This window comes from Cavia porcellus, unplaced genomic scaffold (genome assembly GCF_034190915.1).
Source record: "Cavia porcellus strain 051 isolate PalLab524CR breed Dunkin Hartley unplaced genomic scaffold, mCavPor4.1 scaffold_3, whole genome shotgun sequence".
NCBI classification, from domain to species: Eukaryota; Metazoa; Chordata; class Mammalia; order Rodentia; family Caviidae; genus Cavia; species Cavia porcellus.
The window spans coordinates 9,114,223-9,137,593 of NW_026947486.1; the positions used below are offsets into that span (position 1 = coordinate 9,114,223).

At 32.1% G+C, this 23,371-nt stretch overlaps 1 protein-coding gene and 1 pseudogene across 4 annotated transcripts in view; both read right to left on the minus strand.

The window, feature by feature from the left end:
* Rpgr (retinitis pigmentosa GTPase regulator) overlaps window positions 1-23,371 on the minus strand; it is a 66,009-nt gene that overhangs the window by 39,832 nt on the left and 2,806 nt on the right. For 3 of the 4 annotated variants that reach the window (XM_063245699.1, XM_063245698.1, XM_063245701.1), the window contains exons 2-10: window positions 23,090-23,215; window positions 22,590-22,682; window positions 21,042-21,104; window positions 19,684-19,842; window positions 18,094-18,243; window positions 14,168-14,326; window positions 9,565-9,720; window positions 6,071-6,195; window positions 997-1,182 (exon numbers count right to left, since the gene is read on the minus strand). In XM_063245699.1, coding sequence (XP_063101769.1) covers window positions 997-1,182; window positions 6,071-6,195; window positions 9,565-9,720; window positions 14,168-14,326; window positions 18,094-18,243; window positions 19,684-19,842; window positions 21,042-21,104; window positions 22,590-22,682; window positions 23,090-23,215 — 1,217 coding nt within the window. The remainder of the gene's footprint in view (window positions 1-996; window positions 1,183-6,070; window positions 6,196-9,564; window positions 9,721-14,167; window positions 14,327-18,093; window positions 18,244-19,683; window positions 19,843-21,041; window positions 21,105-22,589; window positions 22,683-23,089; window positions 23,216-23,371) is intronic. The other variant, XM_063245700.1, reaches the window with a different exon arrangement.
* Window positions 18,825-18,945, minus strand: LOC111756710 (U4 spliceosomal RNA; annotated as a pseudogene).

Here is a 23,371-nt window from a genome sequence, read left to right on the forward strand (position 1 = left end):
GCGATCCTCTTGCTTCACCCCACCCCCCACATTGCTAGGATTACAGGCATACCCAAGAATTCCCAGCTAATTTATTTCTTAATAATCCCTAAGAACTCAAATACATTTTGTTCTGTTGTCTCAGTAGCTTATTTATTCTAAACTATTTTTCACATATTGGGTAATAAGTGTGTTCATCTTCCCTGCAAAACAACATATTGCTCATGTAAACAACATTTACAAAACACTGACAGGATATTCCTTAATCTTTCCATATATATTTTTTCATAGTAAAAAGCTAGTTAACATTTCTACTTCAAAAGGGATGAATATTAGAACTCAAAGTAATTTCAAAAATGGTATGTATCCTTTAAATACTGTTTAGCATTTTGTTTTTTAAAAAAAGATGTCGCTGAAACTGTAACTTTAAAGCACAAAAGGAGAATCTTTAAACTTAATTAAGAATAGTCCCTCTCTCAAACTGAAGTCCTGGTTTCCCATGTTTCATTGCTTCTGATATGTACCCTTCCAGTGCTCATGAGACTTAACTAAAAGGTAAAAGAACATACCATTAAGCAAGATGATTATATCCTAGAGGCCTGCTACACAACATGGTACTTATATTAACAATACTATATTGCACAATTAAAAATCTGTTCCATGTGTAGCACTTATGATATATATCCTACTACAATAGAAAAACCATGTAAAAAGTTAAAGTCAGTCCATACACAGTTGAAAATACAGCAGTCATTCTAAGGTGATAAAAGGGCCAATAAATGGATGCTTTGTATGGTATCACTGTCTGCAAGTCAAGGTTACTATTATAATTTGAACTTTGTACTTTGTGTCACTAGTCACTTAATTCTGAATTCTCTCTAAAAGTTTAAAACTATAATTACTTTATTAGTAATTCTAGTTTAAAACACATCTCTTTGATTTAAAAATAAATACAAGTTTTTCTTCACATTTTCTTTGCAATGCTAGACGACACTATTATATAGATCACAACTCTACCCGCTCTCTTCGTCGCAGACGTGCTGCTAAAGTTCTATGCAGTACATTTCCTGAGGTCCGATTGTCAGAGGCCAGCAAAGTAGCTTCAGGTGGGCAAAAATCATTTATTTGATTGAAGTCATTTTCTCCTACTACATCAATGCGTGGAGCGGCAAAAACTAGTGTTTGACATCCACCACAAGCAACCTGAAAGCACAAATCCAAAGAAAATCTAATTGACATAGACATCAAACACAAGTGGGTTTTTAACAGTTATCAGATCAGCTACAACTCACTCATTGATAGACTTCTTAGACTGACTCATAAATTATCTCTTCTCTCGTCTTTTTCTCCTCCTCCCTCCTCTCCCACTCTTCTACCTTGCTTCTTCTCTCTTCCTCTCCCTCTATCTTTCTCTCTCTCCACACACACATATGAAATAAAATACATAGTATTTTAACACTATGATCAAAAATTAGAACAAGTTAATCCACTATTTGCTTTCAACAATATAGAGAAGAAATTATTTACATTTCATGTCTTTTTACAAATTACAAAATGTTATATTTTAATAATGGGTACAACACTAAACACTTGAAAAAACAGTCCACAGTTCTACTGAGAAAAAATGTCCCAAGAATAAATCAGTCTCTTGGGATAATCAAAGCCTATTACAGGAACATTTTCTAAGTTTAATGCTTAAAGTCCTTAGAGGAAAATGTAAGCATCTATGATGATGTAACAATGAAGAACAAAGTAAACATTTAAAGAATTTTGAAAAATAAATAAACTTTTAAAAAGTACTAAAAGACCTAGAGTATTTTTAATATACAAATTGTAGCCACATTTTAGTATTCTACCTCGTGGTATAAGAACAGCATATTCTGCACCTCTCTTTTGTAGTATTTTCAAATTTAACACTTACCTACTTTCTTTATAACTTTATAAAATTATTTTCCTATAATTCCATAAGTCCAATGAAGAGCTGAGCACAGTAGCACATGCCTGCAATCTCAGCATTCAGAAGACTGAGCCAGGAAGGTCATGATTTCAAGGCCAATCTGAGCTAACAAGCAAGTTGAAAGCAAGCCTAGACTATATATAGTGAGACCCTGTCTCAAAAAACCGCTTTAAAAAGCTACACGCTCAAAAATGTAGACTTGATTGGTCATTTTGTTCACTGCTAGATACTTCTTATGCCTAAATGCTTTGTAAACTCTCCTGCAGATAGAGGGCTTTCGTTAAGTGGTTAGCAAATAAATAAATAGAAGTGTTCCATTGTATAAGAAAATGTGTCTTTGAAGAAGAAATATTATCATGACCAAGTAAACAGAATTTTCACTAGTCTATTTTACTAATAAAAATCGTATTTACTTAGACATAATTTCAACAAAACAGCTCCAACTTCTTGTTTTGAAGTCACAGAGTAGTGTTAGCTAAAAAACTACCATACTCATATATAATTAATATATGCTATGTAAAAACAAGAACCTGTTTTAAATTTCCATGCCTTTTTATAACCCCCATAAAATATCGGGCAAGGTTAGTGGCTACTGAAAATACCACAAGGACAAGGCTATCTAAAGACACATTTGGTAGTGTGTAACTATGCAAAAAACACTGTACAGTTTTAAAACACGTCTTAAACACTTTAGGTTTTAATCTTTTTTCCTTAAAAGGAGTGAATTGCTTGGAGAGGGTGAAATGCTTTATACAGAAAAAATTGTGCTAGAACCAACTTATGCATCATTATCATCTTTTCATCTTCATTTCCTCCACACCCCCTGTGTCTTCCTCCTTGTCCTTTTTCTTGCTTTGTTCAGCCTTGATCACTCCCTTTTTTGCTTCATCAGGCTTTTCTTTGGCTCAGTAATCATCAATATCCTTTTCATATTTTTCCTTCAGTGAAGCAGATTTCTTTCATAAGTCTTGTCATCTGCAGCAGTGATATACCACATGTCTGCAATAATATTAATGATAGGCTGGGATGTTCTCATTTGATTTTTGGGTGACCCTCAGAGAAGAACAAGGTAAAAGGTTGCCTTTAAAGTGTGATAGGATCTTTGGTTCTGTTTTTTTTTTTTTGTACTCCTGGAGGGAGATGGGTTTTCATTTCTTTTTCAAACTGTTCTTTGTATGCTTTTTCCATGTCTTTAAATTTTGCTCTTTTATTATCAGGCATGGTGTTCTCTCTCATAGAACACTTTTTAGAAACTGAAAACTTGACAGAAGCATCTGGATGCTTCTTCTTGTGTTTTCTTGGCAAGTTTGTACAAAGAATGCATATGATAAAATTTTGCCTCAGAGCTTAAGATTTCTTATGCCAATATTTACTTGTTTTTCCACAAAAGAGGCACACAATCATCCATTGATGTGACACTGCCTCTATGGGGTTCACTGTACTAAAATAGATGTGAAAAGTCAACAGTTCTTACCTGGCAAAACCATTAGAAATAATAGAGAGATGGTACTGACAGTGATGGAAAACTGAAATGATTGATACATTCTTATCTGAATAATATTTAGCCAGTAAAACATATTTTCCTTTAATTTCTATTTTTATTACATATTTGTAGTACATAATGACTACAATCCTCATGGGAAGTTGGTATAGTACATATATATAATGCATAAATTTTTGCTTTTCCTTCTCCTTGCCTCTCCCTTCCTTCCATCTCTTTGTTCTCTTCCCTTTTGCATAAGGCATATGTCCCTATTTACTATTATCTGTCCTTTATTTTGCTCTTTATTTATGTGTTGGGTTTGTCATATAAAAGAAAATGTGTGATACTATATATAGGCTTACATGTCTGATTAATTTCACTTAATACTGTGGTCTCAAGGTACATCCATTTTTCTACAAGTGACTCAAATATATCCTTCCTTATGGCAGAGTAGTGCTCAATGTGTATAAATGCTATGTTTTCTTTACTCATTCACGTCTTGATGGACATATAGGCTAATTCCAAGATTTAACTATTATGAGTTGTGTGGCCATGCATGATTGTTCAGATACTACTGTAATATGTCTTTAGGAAGATACCTAGATGGGGAATAGGGGAATAGCTAAGTCAAATAGAATTTCTGTGTTTAGGCTGTTTTGTTTTGTTGAGACAAGGTCACACTATGTGGTTCATGTTGGCCCTTAGTTCACTATATATCACAGGCTGGCCTCAAACTCATGGGAACCCTCTTGCCTCAGCCTCCCAAGTACTAGGCTCACAGGCAAGTGCCACAATGCCTGGCCTCTATTTTTAGCTTTTGTGCAACATCCATTCTGATTTTCACAGTGGTCATACTAGTTTGTAATACCAACAACAATACACAAGAATTCATTGATCATATAGTTTTGCAAGCATTTGTTTTGATTTCTTGAGCATCACCATTCTTTCTGGAATAAGATGAAAACTCAGTGCTGTTTTAATTTGTGTCTATGACATGGTAAGAGATATTTAACATTTTTTCATGTATTTAATGACCATTTATACTTTTTCTGAGAAGTATCTATTCATTTTGGTTGCCTACTTTTTGACTGGGTCTTTTATTCTGGGAGGTCTAATCTTTTTCAATTTCTTTATATATTCTAGATATTAGTCCTCTGTCCAAGGAATAGCTGCTAATATTTTTACCTATTGTGTAAAGTGTCTCTTACTCTGTTGGTTGTTTCTTTTACTGTGCAGAAGCTTTTTTTAATTTGATGTGATCCCATTTGTTGATTCTTAAAGTTATTTCTTGTGTAATTGGGGTTCTGTTTAGAAAGTCCTTGCCTATGACTATCTTCAAGAGTTTTACCTACTTTATTTTCTATCAGATAAAGTGCTTCTGTCTTAGCTTTAAGATCTTTGAGATGCATTTTTATTTTAGTTTAGCACATGGTGAGATATATGTTCTAGACTCAATCTTTTGCATGCAGTGAGCCAATTTTCCCACTACCATTTTTAAAAAAAGCTATCTTTCCTCCAGAGTATGTTTTTAGCCTCTTTGTCAAAGATCAGACAGTTGTACGTTTCCACATCCTCCATTTTATGCCATTTATCCACGTTTGTTTTGTGTCAGTACCATACTGTTTTTCTTTTTTTTTTTTTTGGTCTTTTTCTTTTTTATCGGTACCAGGGATCGAACTCACGACTGCCTGCTTGCAAGGCAGGCACTTATGCCACTGAGCTAAATCCCCAGCCTTATACTTTTTTTTTTGTCTTTTTCTTTTTTATCGGTACCAGGGATTGAAACTATACTGTTTTTCACATTATAGTTTTGTAATGTAACTTCAAATCTGGGGTTGTGATGTCTCCTGCTTTACAATTGTTTCCCAGAATTGCTTTTGCTATTCTGGGTCTCTTCTGGCTCTATATAAATTTTAGGACTGCTTACTTTAGATCCATGAGAATGTTGTTGGTATTTTGATTAGGACTGCATTAAATGTGTATATATACATATATACATACATATATATATATGTATATATATATATACATATATATATGTATGTATATATATATACATATATATATATACATACATATATGTATGTATATATATATATACATATATATATATATACATATATATATGTATGTATATATATATAAAATCAGCTTTAGAAACAGCCATTTTGACTATATTGATTCTGTCTATCCAGGAAAAGGGAATACTGTTCTATTTTCTGATGTTCTATTTAATGTTCTTTTTTAGAATACCGGTTTTTACTGCACAGGTCCTTTCATTTCCTTGGTTAGGTTAATTCCTAAGTATTTACTTTTTCTTCTTGCTATTGTAAAAGGCATTTCTTTCCTAATTTCATTCCATGAGTTTCCTATTATGTGATAATTTTTTTTTTAAAAAGTTTATAAGCACGGCACAGTCTTGCTTTTGAAAGACATGAGAATAAAGAAGAATTAAGCTTTGGAGAAAATGGAATATATTAAAAGAGGAAAGTTAAGAAAGGAACAGATTTTTCACAATGACATAATATCTGAAATGTGGCTCTTAATTAGTGAAACTGATTATACATATCCATGGTATTCTTTCATATAAACTTAACATTGACTCAAAATAAAAATACTGAAATGTAAAAATGAGAATGTGATACCCTTACCAATTGAACTGTAAATCTCAAGAATTCAGAGCACAGGATGGGAAAGAACTGATTTGAAAAATTCTCAAGTCCAAGCCCCAATTTTCCATGCCGGCCATCTCCAAAAGTATACATAAGGCCTATATCTAAAATACAAAATAGAAGAGAATTATAAAGTATTAGTTGTATCCCTCTATTTGTAAACCAAAAAATAAATTAATTTACACTGCAATTAGTAATTTTCCCATCAAGTTCTATATTTAATTCACTCTGATCCATTGATTAACACTCTGTATGTTCTCTACAGTCTCATATATAACAATAGGCAATAAAGAAACTCTGAAAATTATTTTTAAAACCTGGAAGTAACAATACAACACAAGATTTTGTGCTATACATATTATGAACGGGAAATAGATCCTTATGTTCTGAACCCCCTCCATCCCAATACAATCTATTTTCTTCTTTCCTCAAGTAATTGGTCGATCAGTTTTCAACCTCAGTACTTGTTATGGCTTATAGCTATGCCCCTCCCCAAGCTTTAAGTGGTCATGAGTCGGAAGTTTCGATGGTAGCTGAACTAAGGTGTGTGAATGTCAATTAAGGGTGTAGATAATGGAAGCCCTACTATAAGTATAGTAGGCACAAATCAAAAGGCTGGTAGTCTGATGGATTATAAGGGGCAATAAGGTAGGCAGGCTTGCTGCACATTGCCTTCTATTTGCCATACCATGAAACATTTCTCCACTGTGATCCCCCTCTTTCATGCTACTCTGCCTTCCAACCAGCTAACGATGAACTGAGACCTCTACAAACTCTGAGCTGAAATGAAATCTTCCTCTTTTAACTTTAGGTATCCAGTATTTTGTCTTAGTAGTGAGAAAAGCAACTAAGACAGCACTATTGACATTTGGGACTGTGTAATTCTTGCTTATGTTGAGTGTATTCTATGCCCTGGTAGGATGTTTACCAATATCCTTGGTCTCTCTCTATTCACACTGTAAGCAAGTAGAACAACATCCCCTTCCCTGCAGAAGTGACAATCAAAAATATCTCCAAACTTCACAAGCATTTCCTGGGGAAACAAAAGTACCACTTATAGAAAACTACTGGGTTAGACCAACCTGTCTCTTTCACTACTTTAGCTCCTGGGCTATAGAATACTGCTTAAAGAAGGGCCATAAACCAATGAAACATGCTGACTAGTCTTTTTTATCAATAACTGGATCCACTCAATAGTCAAACCAATGATGATGATGAATAATCTTGTCACTTCTTTCCAGTTAGCACTTTTGCCCCCTAGCACAGCAGATATTCTAAAGTCTTACTCTTTTTATAAACTACTCCCTTATATGAGGCTTTTCAAATTAGGTTTCACACATTGTTTGTGTGGAAACACAAACAATGGATGCCAATATGGGCATAGAGGAGAGGGATACTCCTGTAGTCTGGGGATTAGGACAGGCTTTCAAACTGAAACCTAAAAGATGAGTAGGGTTTAACTATAAGAGTTAGCAGCACATGCATAGAAGGCATCTAGGTCAATAGAAAAATGAAAGTCAATCAATGAGCCTAGATTATGAAAGGGAGAGTGATATGAGATGAGTCTGAACAGGTAAGATCTAACCAAATGAGGGATAAATTAATTCAGATTACGAATTTCTAAACCCTATGTAAAGAGTAGTAAGAAGTTGGATGAATGGTTTTAAACTGAGAAATTATTAGATCATATTTGGGGATTTCTGCTTTAATAAAGCAAAATGACTGCATACTCAGAAAATCTACAAGAATTAATTTAATAATTATTACAAATACCATAATCTAGTATAGTGTTTAAAAATTAATTTACAAAAAACAGATTCCATATAAAAAGTAATAACCAATATTTAGATTCTTCAAAGTCTTATATGTCTGTTAGATATTTACTTTCTTTCTATGTATATACTCCTTATCATTTTTCTTTCTTAAATTTCTTCATCTAAAAATGCTAAGGTTTGCTTTTCTAATTTTGTTCACATTTGCTTGAAAAAATGAACTCTGATCCAAGACGCCTGATTGTACTTCCAATCTCAGACAGATTTTTCAAACATGAACCACTGACTATAATAAAAACTACCAAGATCTTACAGACAACTCACTACATATCTCTAATCTGTCTTAAAAGAAAAAAAAAAACTCCCTAAGAAGGGCCCACTAGGAGGATATAAGATATAAAAAGCCAAAATTAATGTTCAATTATTTGGGTTCACTAGGAGAAAAGTACTATGAAAATTTAACCAAGTAATCTACTTGAATGCCAGATGATACATAAAAACTGCTTACTACTGAATTTATCATCAATGGTAACTTAAAACAGAAGAAAAAAAGGCAGCGAGACAAAGAAACTGAGGCTAGGATTCCACAGTGAAGGATACACACGAACAACTCTCAGTAGATAAGCAAATGAATAATACTTCTCCATACTCTATAAAATGCTACTTTTTATTCTACATCAATAAGAACACTGATACTTGATATTGGGCAGGTTGTTTCTTCTCAAGGGTTCTGTGATTCTGTGGGGAAGAAGGAACTGTGTACCTTGGTTGTACTTCCTGACTCTCACTTTCTGTAACTAAATACCACTATATGAGTATAAGATTTTCTATAAAGAATAAAAAAGGGAGAAATATGAGAGTTTGGATTATTGAAACCTATTAGATGATATCTTTTTGATGCTTTACTTCAGTTTTAGATAAAAATAGGGAAAATATGGGCCTTTTTATTAAAAAAGTATTTATATTGTGGAGTATATAAATTACCTACAGGTAAGTTACTGAAACATTTTGAGAAAGAATTTTCTTGCGTGCTACAATATTAGCATCATCTAGTTTCTAAGGTGAGAAGAAAGCCCAAAGGAACATCTCCCTGGATAAAGGAGAAATCAGAGTGGATTATATATTCACTTAGTGTACTTTGAGGTGTCTCTTTGGAAAGATAAGGAAGTTGTCAATGTTTAAAACTCCTCCTGGTGGAAAAAGCATCTTAATTTATTCAGCCTGAATGTAGCTCTGTCAGATTAAAACAAAAGAATAATGTAATATAAATTCTTTCTTGTGAGATTTTTCCCTCTGGCTTGAGCAAAGTTAAAAACCCTTTATACTGATAACAATTTCAAGAAGATTCCAGTTTTCTACTGAAATATAATATTATGGCTTTTTCTGGTATCAAGGTCCTATTTTGAGGTTCTAAATCTTTGGATGGTTTACCTTTGTTTGGTGTGGGGGATTGAACCCAACGCTTCACCTATACTAAGAAGATGTTTTGCTACTGAGTTATACCTCTAGTCCCCACACTTATTTTAAATTGATTTAAAGTAATATAAAGGAGTTTATAGCTTTATACTTTGGAATACTCACACAAAGGATTGCATTTTACGCTGTTATTAATCACTTTATTTAGTTAGATACATACATTCAATATGTTACTTTGTAGAACAATATACCTTGTACTATCAATACAAAAAATCTAATCCATACCTGATATCAAAGCTGTGTGATTTTCCCCACAGGAAATATAAGTTATTTTCTGATTCTTAATTTGTTCAATGACTTTAGGTTCCAATGTTTCAAAACAAAAAGTGCCAAGGCCTAGCTGACCAAATTGTCCCAGTCCAAAAGTATACACGGCTTTCTCTGAAAGAGAAAAATACAAGAAAAGGATTGCATGAAGGCAGACACTATCACTATCATGTCTAAAAAAGTTGTGATCATTTTTATGGTGAAAGATAACTGCATCTAAAATAAACCCTCATATAAGATTTCTAATACTCAAGTATGAATTTTTCAATGATGTGAGAAAAATGAAAAGGTTATAAAAATTGTAGCATGGGTCAGATTTTAACTTTCACATGTAACCAAAGAAAGGTTTGGTAAACATAAGCAACAAGTACAATACAAGACACCTATGTCAGGAAACTGACTGAAGTGTCCTTACAATTAAAGTGTCCTTTGTGGCATCAGCTCAAAAAGCATTGTTTCATTAGCTAATTTTTTCACTGCCATAAATAAAAAAGTGAATAGTGTCTTCTACCAAAAAACCTCTCTTTTAAAAGTAGCTTGATCTATTTTATAAAATACAACTTCAGAAAAGAATCTACAAGAAAATTAACACTTACGATGGATATACTAGATTTATTCACCAATAAAGTTCATTTACTAGGAAATGTAAACCTAATGAAAGGAAGGAGAAAACATTCCTCTATATTAATATTTTTTGAGATGATTCAAAAAAATCTCCAGCAACTTAATACATATTAGTTCATATATTTTCTATAAATGGAAAAGCACAAAAACAGGCTATATGAGTGGCAACAAGAGTTCTTTTATACGTAGTTTCCCTGGTTAATGTGAGAAAGTAGTGTTGATTTTCTCAATTCAGTGCATGAAATTTTTCCTACTATAGGAAATAGAGCAAGAATTTCATATTAAGGTTAGAACTCAAAACTACATTATTATTAGATGTAGCAAGTAGACAAATTACTTAGATTATCTAATCTTACAGTTCCTACCTAATAAGATTACAAGAGAAAACATTCAGGCAGGTTTAAAAACAGTTGTAAAATCATTCTTTCTAAAAAGTATCAATTCATCTAATTCTGATAATAGGGGTACGTTACTGTCTATTGTCTATTTCACACGGGTTTCTATTTTTTCTATCTAATAAGAATGCTTGCTTTATTAAGATGCTGCTTCTTAAAATATGCTACACCAACGCTATGAAGCCATGGTGAGAGAATGGCAAAACAGATTTATTATCAAAATATCGTATCGTAATAATTACATCACATATTTCCAGTTCTAAATGTTCAGCTTTAATAGTAGAATGTTAAATAAGTTAAAAATAATTATCTACCTGTATCTGACCAACATACTTTTGGACTGACAGTAGCCTGTGAAATGAATTTATTGAAACAACTTGGATTGTATACCAAAATTTTTGTAATATTATAAAGTTTTGTTATATTAACTTCTGGGTGCTTCCATGATTAGTGACATTTTATTCTTTAAATAATCTTATTTTATCTAAGGACATTATATATATATATGAATATATGAAATTATACAATTTTTGGCCCTATTCCCTTTGTGACATTTAACAATATAACAATGTTAAAATGCTACATTAGGAAAACAGATTTGATCAGTTAAATTCAAAATAATCTTACTGTAATTTCATAGGATATATTTGATTTTAGGACCAATTAATGTATTAACCTGTAGCGAACTCAAGTTTGTTTAAACATAATCTGGAGAAGTTAAGATACATTATCATTTGCTTTGGGACTCAGAAATCACTGTGGACCTCATCTTACAAACAGCTTTCCTCATCTTTGGTAACTGCTATGGACAAGAATACATTCAAGATTTCACCTGTCACTCTGCCTGACTGTGTCCCGTGTGTCCATACGGTCCTTGTCCCACAGCAATTGACTGTTCACTGTTGCTAAGGAAAAACTATAAACAAACACATCATCCCTACAATAAGTAGTTGTTATTTTTAACCAATCTTGGTTCCATGCCAATAGTATGTTTTAAATAAATTCATCAGCAATGAACTAATTTAAATTATCTTTAAAATAAATATAAAATGAATGCTACCCAAATAGATTTTAAGATCAGAGTTATAGACATATGGATAAGTAAAGTTGGGGGGATCCAGAAAATCGTCTAATCTAAATTTTTTCCTTTACTGAAAGAAATAATCTAAAACATATAATTAGTTATTTTTTTCCTAAAGGTCTCAGAAAGTATTTCACAACTCTCTTACTCTGCAATTTAGTACTTAGCCAAAGTGATGACCTATATACTTCTCAGGTATATTTATTACCTATGATTAAATATTTAATATTTCTATCTATACTATGTTTTAAAACACAGGTTCTTCAACAAGAGTGGCTCAGAATAAAGCTTTCACAGGTCCACGGAGTAATGTGAAAGACCGCAAAGTAGTGGATTTTTTTCATACAGATAAAATTCATACAATTTAATTGGGTATCTTTTATTATATAATTAAGAGCTTTTTGTTTTCAAAATGACACTTATTTTACATAATCGTGAAAATAGTCATTTTTTTCAGTGCCTGTCTTTAGGTAAAAGCTAGTCAGATGTTGGCAGCTACTTGTTTCTCATGTTTGAAATTCAATTCTTCTTTCAAGTAAAATAAATTTTTCACTGTTTACAAGGTTATCTATGAATTACACAAATTTTCCATGTTTTTTCCTGTATTACAAACTTTTCTCCTGTATTTTCTCATTCAATGGCTACTAAAATTGGGCAGATGGAAAATGTAAAACCTTTTGTTGTTTTCTTTATTCTATAATGGAAACCTTAGCAGCCAATAGCAACTGTTCCAGGTCTGTCAAAAGATGCACCTCAGAATTTAAAAAAATTCAAAAAACAAACTTTACTGATATGTAAGATCCCAAAATCTGCAAAAATTTACAGAAAATCAATTTCTAGAAACAAAATTTTTAACATCAAAAAAGCCTAAAATTAAATATTTAATACTGCATGAAAATAAAAGTATCATGGATTATGCCCTTGAATACTTACATAAAATATTTTATGACAGATGGTTCACTTTGGATTATTAAATAATAATTGTTTCAGAATAATGTTGAATCACCTAGTAAACTGACTCTATCATACTTATAAAAACTGGATAAATACTTAATGCATAAATAAGTAGTATTTCTGCCTATACAATAAACTTTCATATAATCTGAAAAATATTTATTCTACACTAAATCTTCCTACATTATCTGAACCTTCATTTTGTCAGCAGGAATTAAAAATGAATCTAAACCTTAGAATTTTATTTTACTTCCAATTCAGAGTATAGGCTTTCAAAAAATAATCCCTAACTTGGAAAAAAGATCCACCTAGAAGCTGTACTGTAGGGAAAATGAAGCTTAATAAACATAAGAAGGATTAGAAAAGAAAGTAGAAGAAAAACAATGCAAAAAAGGAAAATCTAAAGGTAAACTATTGTTCATGCATCTTACAACACTGATTTGAGAACTGGATATACAAAATTTGACAAAAACACTTCCAGCTCTGGGTTACTGAAGATTAGTGACTAGAAACTGTTAACTTCTTCTGATCAAACAATATAATAATTTAAGACATAGCTGCATTAGCTCTATACTAGTTACCTAATGTAAATTTTATTGCTAAACAAATTTAGGGACATCAATGTAATAAAAATATCAAGTTGTGAGTATACTTGAAAATACTGACTTGAATCCTAGGTAACTTGTCATGCCAAATGTGAAATTCAGAAGTGAAAAATGACATTACTATTAATATTCTAAATTTCTTAGTATCTGCAATTTAAAACCTTACCACTTTTTAATGAATTACTATTAGCAGAAGACAATTCTGCTAATTCACAAAGAAATCTCCAAGTTATACACTATGATTCTCACAAAAAATTATCAATAACATGTAGAAAACAGCATCAATAGGGAGCTTCTCCAAAAGAAGGCATTTCAGAAAACAATAATGTCAATTTCTAATAAATATAGAATACAGATGTACATGAAAAAGTTTATCATTGAAAATGAGCGGAAAACTGCTGCCACTGATGGTGTTAACCTCATAAAATGTCTATTCTGTTACCAGAAACATAATTCAAGAATCATTTCAAGAAGATTCATTTTTTCTTCAGGTCATAAATATAAATATATATGTATGTATATGCAATGCAAAATAGGAATAAAAGGTGGCTATCTTCATGGAAATGGATACAAAACCAGCTTCCATGAGGGATCGCAAAGACTCCAATTCACAGACACTAAGAATGAAACAGTGTTTGGCAGAAGCTGGTGGTGTAAGAAGATGCTGTGTGACACACTCAAAGTATCATCTACACTAGAAGGGTTTAGAGACATGCTCTACAACATTGCATCTATATATTTATATAGATTTAAGTGTATACTGCATTATACACTTAAAATATGTTTCAAAGTTAGGTCTCATTTTAAAAGTTTTTATCAGAATAATAAAAAGATCATTTTTTAAAAAGATGTCATTAGCCATCACAAAAAGCAAGAAACCAAGCAGCAGGCTTCACACATACCTGTGAGAACAACTGTGTGACCTCCACCACAAGCTACTTGGATCACCTTCTCAGGAATTCCAGCCACCAGCTGAGGTGTTCTGTGATTGATCAGCAGCTCTTTAGGAAGACCTAATTTTCCACTCTCAGGTTCTCCAAATGTGTAGAGTTCACCATCCACTATTGAAAGGAAAATAATGTGATTGATGAAGGTATAAGTATGAACAAGACATTGGGATTTTTAAAAATTAAGATGACGACAAATTAATAAATTTGAACTTTCTTGAGATATTTTTCTGCATGGTAAGGTTTACCATTTCTCACTTTCTTTTCTTTTCCTCATGCTTGTTTTACTTCAACAATCTTCATGAAGAATTTATGACAATCACTACAGATAAACAACTCTACAGTCGCTTTCATTCTTTCACAAAATGTATCAGACTATTTTACATCTACTTTTAAATAAGGCAAAAGAAGCATATACTCAGCTTGCATAAGGACATTTGTCTTACTATGAGATCCCAGAAACATAGCAGACTGTCTAATTCAAGCATTTAATCATAAGTTCTATAAAATTTGTTTTAGAAAAACTCAACTTATTTGTGAAGTATAAATTTGAGTGATCTTAAGACAGCAGATTTTACTTAGATAGATGGTACTTCCTCCAGAAAGACTCCTACTAAGGTCTGAAAATCACTAACTTGTCCACAGTGACAATATCAATTTTTTTCTATATCCCATGTATCACACTATATTATGATTATAATCTTCTTAAAATAAGGAACTTATTTCTGTAATATTATCACTTACTGAGTCATACTGAACAATCACTGTGCCTATGAGGCGGAATCAAGTGCCTTGTCATAGAGCTGTTATTTCATAGGAACAAATAAATTAATGCATTCAGAAGTACCTAGAACACAGTCAGTGCCCAGGTATTATTAGTTGTTATCCCATGTTTGTGTATGTGTAGAAAAGCTGTGTGCTAATATAAGTCACTCGGGCCTGTAAAATCTCAAGAATGGGATCCAAATTCTGGTTCGCAACTTAGTTGCAGCACCACCTTAGATAAACCTGTGTCCTAATCTTGCCTCCATATATGGACTTGGAGATACCATCACCTGCCTCACAAAGTAACTGTGAGATTAAGTAGAATATAGTAGAACTTAAAAATGCCTTGTAGGCCTGGAAATGTAGCTCAGTGGCATAATGCCTCTCTGGCAAGCACAAGGCCCTGAGTTTGATTCCCAGTACCAAAAAAAATGTGTTCTAGATGTCAAAACTTTATATATCTTAGAGTTAAGAGATTATAGACATTAGCACTATGTTTTAATCAACTTGGTATATAAGAAATACCCTTTAAGGTGAACTGTATGTGGTAAGCTATTGAAACATTTTCATAGTGTCAAGTTTTTAAAGTAAAATGTTTATCTATCAAAGGTTATGAAAAAAATTTCCTGTGTCCATCAATAAGACCTTCATTAAAGGAGAAAGTAAATGCTTTTAATCCATATGAAGTGTTCCATTTAATTCCAAATTCTTTGTCTTATTTACACACAAAAATACAGTAACATTTACCATGGATAAATAAATAGATCACTTCAACTTATGTATTTAATGTTACTTCACCTTCCACTATATTCTACTTAATCTCACAGTTACTTTGTGAGGCAGGTGATGGTATCTCCAAGTCCATTAATTTTTTATCATATCTGTATCCTTCAGAAATCAACCTGTCTCTGATTTCTACCTTTTCCAAGATTCTAACCTTAAGCATTCGGCTAGGTATCTGTTCTCCAGTCTTTGAAGACTACTCCACACATCTCTGCCCCCAGTTCCAAAAAATTCAACTCATTCATTTACATCCTCTAATGGTGCTGCACCTAATTCCCTCTTATTGTATGAATCACTAATTGAAATATTCATACCCAATGATTAATATATAAAATGAAGACATAGAAATCAGCAGCAATACTCCAAACAACATATATTGTACTTCTAATATTTAAAATGATTCAAAATTTTACATAATTTAGAACATAAACATTCAAACATATTAGTAAGTTACACATCTGCTGAAATTTTTGGGGGGGAGGAAAAAACAAAATATTTATTGATAACATGAGAGCATGTAGAAAATCCAAATTAACTAAAAAACTTTTGGTATAAGTAATTAAATTTGGAAGATATGAGGTAAGTTATACAAATGTCCTTACGTTGATATACCAGTAAGAATTAGAATTTGAAACTATTGAAAGTCTTAAATACAACTTTCTCACTAATATGTCCTAAAGTTCTATTAAAAATTAAATTGTTCTCAGGGAGGTTGAGGCAGGAGGATTCAAGTCCAGACTAGGCAATATCAATTTAGCAAGACTCTGTTTTAAAATAAAAATTAAAAATAGGTCTTAAAAATAAAAAATAGGTGGGATGTAGCTCAGTGCAAAGTTCCTCGGGTTCAATTGCCAGAACCTTAAAATAAAAACACTAGACTACTTTCTTTTAGGTTTCCCAGCTCCACATACAGAGAAAAAGATAAATTCAGTAGAGTCCCTTTCTATGTAACATTTTTATCGATTATGAAATCTATATAAAGCAAATCTCTACACATGAGTTATTTCCATGATGTGTATTAAGTTGCTTTAAATCACTGAAGTCATAAAACAATGGCTATTGTGAAATTACTGATAAATTATACCATCTGATATAATGAATCTCAGCAAAATATTTATTATAAAGCTCTGTGGTAAGTACAAACCTGTGACTATACTAAAAAATATTCAACTGTAATTTTACTTTTTTTTTGTCTTTTTTGTTTTTTATCAGTACCAGGGATCGAACTCATGACTGCCTGCTTGCAAGGCAGGCGTTTATGCCACTGAGTTAAATCCCCAGCCCCTCAACTGTAATTTTAAATGGATAAACTGTACAGTATGTGAATATTTCACCAAAGTTCTTTTTAAAGATACATAAAAAGCTCAAATCTATGCCTATTGGTGGAGATGAGTAATTTTGCTTGCTTCTTTTATGGTTAAAGCAGAATTTACTAATATAACTAACTCTCTGCTTCAATCCGTAATATTTATTACCAGTTTGTTCAAGACATCAGGAGTACAAAGTGAACAATACTGCACTAACAAAGTCAGACTGGCCCAATTTTGGTATGCTGGAGTACAGGGGACTTGAATTGATCGATTAGCACTTTCTACTCACAACCGCAAAGCAGGTAATTAGCACTTTCTAAACCTGATCTACAATACATGCAATAAAAGGTAAATATGTAAACTTAACATTTCGAGAATTCACAGAAGCATTTCCTCTGATATTTTTACTGTGAAAATAACCATTAATTAGATAGAAATCTATAATTACACTTTACATTTTAAATACCTTAATTAAGATATAAAAGATTGCTAATGGGCCCAGGAAAGAAAGAAACTTGGTGGTGCTGAGAAAAGTCCCACCAAAGGAAACCACATCTTCTACTGAGGTCTCCTTTTCCATTTAGTCTTCATCCAGTTTCCCTTAAGGAAACAATAGGGCTCAATGTATTTGAAACAATAAAAGCAATTATCAGTATGACAGCAGTATAGTCCAAAGGATAGAAATTAGCTCCAAACAAAAGTGGACATAGGTCCTGTTTTTAATACCAAGGCTACCTAAGAAGTTTGAGAACCAACTTTAGAAGGGTTTCTAAAGTATAAATTTTAATTTTCTAACAAATCTAACACTCACTTATCAAGCTAATATGTCAGAATTTGAAATTACAAGCTCTCATTAGAGTAACAGAGAAACACTATAAGGTAAAACACACCCAAATCATCCCATTACATAGACAACCATGGCATTACTCCTACAGAACCATAGAATGTTTTATCATTTTATTATTAATTTAGAAATAACTTTGAAAGGAGAGAACATTATAAATTCCAAATGTTCTGCCTTACTTGTTACAAAAGCTGAATGGTAATATCCACATGAGATCCAAGAAATTGGTTTCCCAATGTTCACTTGATGAGGGACACACACACTTATTACATCATTTAAACCAATTTGCCCTTCAGAATTGTCGCCCCACATAAAAAGTCTTCCATCCTCTATAAAAGAAACACAAAGGGAAAAGAGGTTTTAAAAGGTGGCAGGGACATTTATTTTTTTAATTTAGAAAAATTGTGTTTTGAAAAAATACTAGGACATTTATACTAACCAGCTACTTAAGATTCCATTTCAATTGTGTAATATTTCCATAATGAGGAACAAGAAATGATTTGATTGTAAATAACTTTAATTCTACCCATATTTTTATGTCAGTAGCAAACCCAGGATGCCATTTTCTGTAACTACCTTGTTGTATTGTAATGTTTCTATAAACAGAAATGTTTTCTTTATTCAAGCAATATATCTGCCATGGAATTAAGAGAAATCATGAGTCACAATGGCCATCTACAAGTCAAAAAGGCAATTCCCAGGTCAAAAAGGAGAAAGAAACGTTGCTCTTGAGAACAATATGGAAATTGTTCTTTAAAAAAATTCACTATTGCATTTTTTAAAAAATTTAGATCTGAAAATTCTGACTCTAGCTTCTGAGAATGAGAGGCACATTTAGCATCTCAAAAATGTTACCTTAATATCCTTTCTGTCAAGTTGCAGTATTAGGTAAAGTAAGATAAAGATATTATAAAGGAATCATCGATATTTATTTACTTCTTTCAATTTTAAAAAATGTTATCTTTTTTAATTAGCAATAATTGTGCCTCAGATACACCTCATTGGCTACGATACTGCCACTGTGCAAAGCTAAAAAAAAATGCTGTATTTTTGAAGTTATTTACTCAGAAGGCAAATAAAATAGTAACTGAAAAGAACTGAAAGGATATTGAAAATCTAACTATATTTGATGAAATTAAGAGATAGAGCTTTGGAGGCTGGGGATTTAGCTCAGCGGCATAAGCGCCTGCCTTGCAAGTAGGCAGTCGTGAGTTTGACCCCTGGTACCGATAAAAAGGAAAAAGACAAAAAAAAAAAAAAGAGAGAGATAGAGCTTCACGTACTACTGTGATTTTGCTGATGTCTGGAGCAACTCTAGAGGTTTGCACAGTTCCCTGCTTGGAACAAACCAGCAACTTTGGCAACACCAGAGTTATCATGACACCATTATGAAAAAAATGTTCTCTTCTCTTTTGACAGGAAAAGTGATGCAATGACTGTTATAAACTATATTTTTACAACATATGCACTTTCAGTTAAAGCTGCAACAAATTTTGAGAACGTGTAATGAAGATATTATTTAATGATATCTAAGGAACAGATGGACTCGGATGGACTGCAGAGGTTAGAATTTCTTTACCAATAACCTCCCACATATATATTTACATTTTGTTTTAAATAAGCTGTTATTTAAATTTATTTTAAAATGTCTTCTGAGAGCACGAAGTCAATGAAACAAAACTAAATAGCAATGCTATGTTGAGTTGAGTTGGTGTATTCTGGACTGAAGGAAAGGATGTGTCCCAGATTAAAATAAAAATAAGTCTCACCAGATAGTGCAGCCGAAGTATTAGATCCTGCAGACAGCTGTTTAATGTTGTGCTCGGATGTAAAAAAGCTAATACGATGAAAAGTGTTTCTCTCTTCAGTGTCACCAAGTCCTAACTGCCCTTCATTATTTCCTCCAGCTGCATAAACATTGCCTACTACTGTATATGGAAAAGAAACATTAATATCCTATAGTCACCCCCTTTATGACATAAGTCAGTATATACCATCTTTCCTTTATTAACACTGAAAAAAAGTATGAAGAAAGGCAGAGAAGGAGGAGGAGTCAAGGCAGAGAAAACAGCTTAAAGATGGAAGTTACTGGGACAAGTGAAGTAGGGAGTACAAACAAGGACTTCTCAGGGGTCAGGGACTACTAATATTCAAATTATTATTTGTTGAAAATATGATCCTTTTCTCCAATGAACTGCTTTAGCATCTTTGTCAAATATCAGCTGGACATGTATGTGTGTGTCCATTTGTAGACTCTATCCTGTTTCATTAATCTTTATCTTTGCCAGTACCACACTGTCTTGATTATTACAGCTTTATAGTTTTAGTAATTGGATAGTACCAGTCTCCCAATGTCATTTTTCTCAAAACTGTTTTAGCTAGTCTGTGTTCTAAGATTTTCCATATAAATTTTAGAATTACTTTATGAACTTCTACACACAGACACACAGTCTGGTTGAATTTTGATGGGAATTGAGGGAACTCATAGCCTTTTGCATGGCTTCCAGTCATTCTCAGAAAACAGAGAAGAGCAATGGTAATAATCAGTATGAAAGACTTGATGATAATTGTTAACATTGGTTAAGAAGCATGAAGTTTAAAATTGTGACATGTAGGGTAATAAAATTAAATACAAAAATACATTTGTAAGCATAAATCTAAAATTTTGCTTACATAGTTTTAAACTGTCAAAGTGCAAGTCAAATATTTAATGTATTGGGCAAATAAACACTATTTTATTTTTGCCACATAGTATGAAGGTGCATGGTACTAAGTCAAATGTATGTAACATAAATATGCTTCATCACTGTGGACAGGCCAAGTACAATAATAAATGCTAAACTGAAAAACAACAAAGAAAATGTAGGAATAATTAGCCTTTGATATGTGTCCACAGGTAAAGAAATGCTGTCTTTGGATATAACCTAAAAACAGTTTTCTTTACTCACTTAAGATTTATTTACACATATACAAAGGCAAATATGTATACTAAATATTTACATTTTAGAAACTTTAATCTACCTATTTCCAAGTTATCATTTCTATTAACTTTTTAAAAAGTCATAAATGTTACTGACCAAGGACTTAGTTTTTGATGCCAGCCAAGTCACATAGGTTGAAACTATACCTGTTAAAATGAGGGTGTGGTTCCTTCCACAGGCAGCAAATTGCACTTTCTCAGGTTTAAGAGCTAAAATTAAAATAACATGATAATTAAAATATCTTATGGATATTAATATGATAAATAATTCAGGTCAAATGGTAATTAAGTTATAGAACTGAGCTTTATTTATCATGGTGCTGGTAATCAAACTCAACTACAACTAAGACTAAACTGTACCTGTACACTACACTCAAATCCAGAACCAAGGCTTGTCTGATTCCAAAGTTGATGTTCTTAACTACTAAACTAGAAGTTATCAGGACCAGTTATGCATTATAATAACCAGTGAAGTTTTTGGAAAGAATGTTAGTGAGTGTTGGATAGGAACTAGACATCTGTGTTATTTTTAGAAACTCCACAGGTAATGAATATGTGCTGATTTCCACTGCATCCTGTCGTGCTGCCTCTTCACCAATGTGATCCTTTATCTATCCTGCCACCACCATTATCAAATTCGCCATCTACCACCCTTAATGAATACATTGTCAATCCACTAGTCATAGAAATACAACTATGATAAAGTTGTTCATTTATTTGTCTACATATTTAAAAATATTTATAAAATATTTCCTAATTGGTTGGGATAGCATCTGCACTAATGACTAAAATAAGAGTCCTTGTCCTCAAGGATTTCATAGTATAGACTATTTTGTTACTCTTTGGTCTATTAAAGAAGACAGTTGAGAATAAGGACCGTGATCATCATGAGTATCCCCAAATATTTGGCAGTCAGTGCTCATCAAATACTTTTTGGCCATGTGGAACCCCTCAAAAGTCCTATAACTATACCTATAAATAGGATGGATGATAAGTTCACATTAAAATTTTAAGCTGAAGTTTAAATTTTGGTCAGAAAAATAATATGTAGTATTATCATATCCCAAAGCACTTCCATCACGTTTAAATTTAGTTGAGTCATTTAGTTGATGTAGACTATACATACCCAAAGGATTTGTATTTAAGAGTGAAGAAGTTTATAGGGTATTATACATCTCAAATGTTCTTGGACAGACCTGATTTCAAGTATTTTGTCCTATTATTCTTATATACTAGTACTAATCAATGCCTAGTCTTGATATTTGTACTGTTCATCTACTCACAATATACAACAGGATAAAGTATGTTTTATAAAACCAGAAATTGCATATAACTATGATACAAATGAGATATATCTCACATTCTAGCACATTATAGTTTTTTTTCTATATACATAATATCAGTAATATTTAAGTAGTTTTATATGTAAGCCAAAATAAGATATTCAAATGCAATATTGTACAATCAATACTCCTTTTGTGATTACAAAGATTAAAGTCAATGTAACATTTTTTAGATTCTATCATATAAAACTAGGTTTGAATTTCATATAAAGAATAAAGTTAAATGATACTAACACCCAAGTAAATCTTACCAAAAAACTAAAAACTTTATTATTTATGACATTAAACTACACGATCAACATAAAAGCACTTTATGCAGTTTAAATATTTAAAGTGATAAAGGACCTCAAACCTTTGACACACGTTGGCTTCTTGACATCTGATTTTGATCCTAATCCTAACTGACCCCAGTTGTTGCTGCCAAACATGTAAAGTTTATTATTTCCTAATGGGAAGGAAAAATAACAAATTGAAGCATTTCTCACATAAATAATATGATAAAGTCATCATAATGCAATAAAAAGCTGTATTTTTTTAAAAAGTGATTTTTTCTTTACACTGAAACAACAGATACTTTACCTTGTCTGTATACATATGGCCAGATTCTATGAGGTGTACAGAGTTTCTAAGTTTCTAAGACTGTCTATACAGTTTCTAAGAAAGCTGTATATACAGAAAATTATACTTCAATGTACTAAGATAAATTAAGATTGAAGAGTCTCTTGAATCAGTTTGTGAAGAATTTTCTGGTACAGTAAAAGAAACTAACTTCAAAATACACATAAAACATAACACATTTATAACATTTAAGATTCTTTATAATTGTCTTCATTTAGGATTATAAATACTAACCCGTAACAACAGCAGTATGTTCATCTCCACATGAAAGATACATAGGTATGTCATTCTTAAACCAGAATTTGCTAGGCATATTTTCAGCAAATTTGGTCTTCCCAAATGTAAACACAGCACCTGAATCTGCAAATATAAGACAATTTCTATTTTACAACTTTTACTATGCTGTTATTAAAACACATTTGCAGTTTAGCCATGCAAATCCCTTATCTCATGACAGCTTTGCTTCTAATCTTGAGCACTGTTTAAAAATGCCATCTTCCACCTTAATTCAGTTGT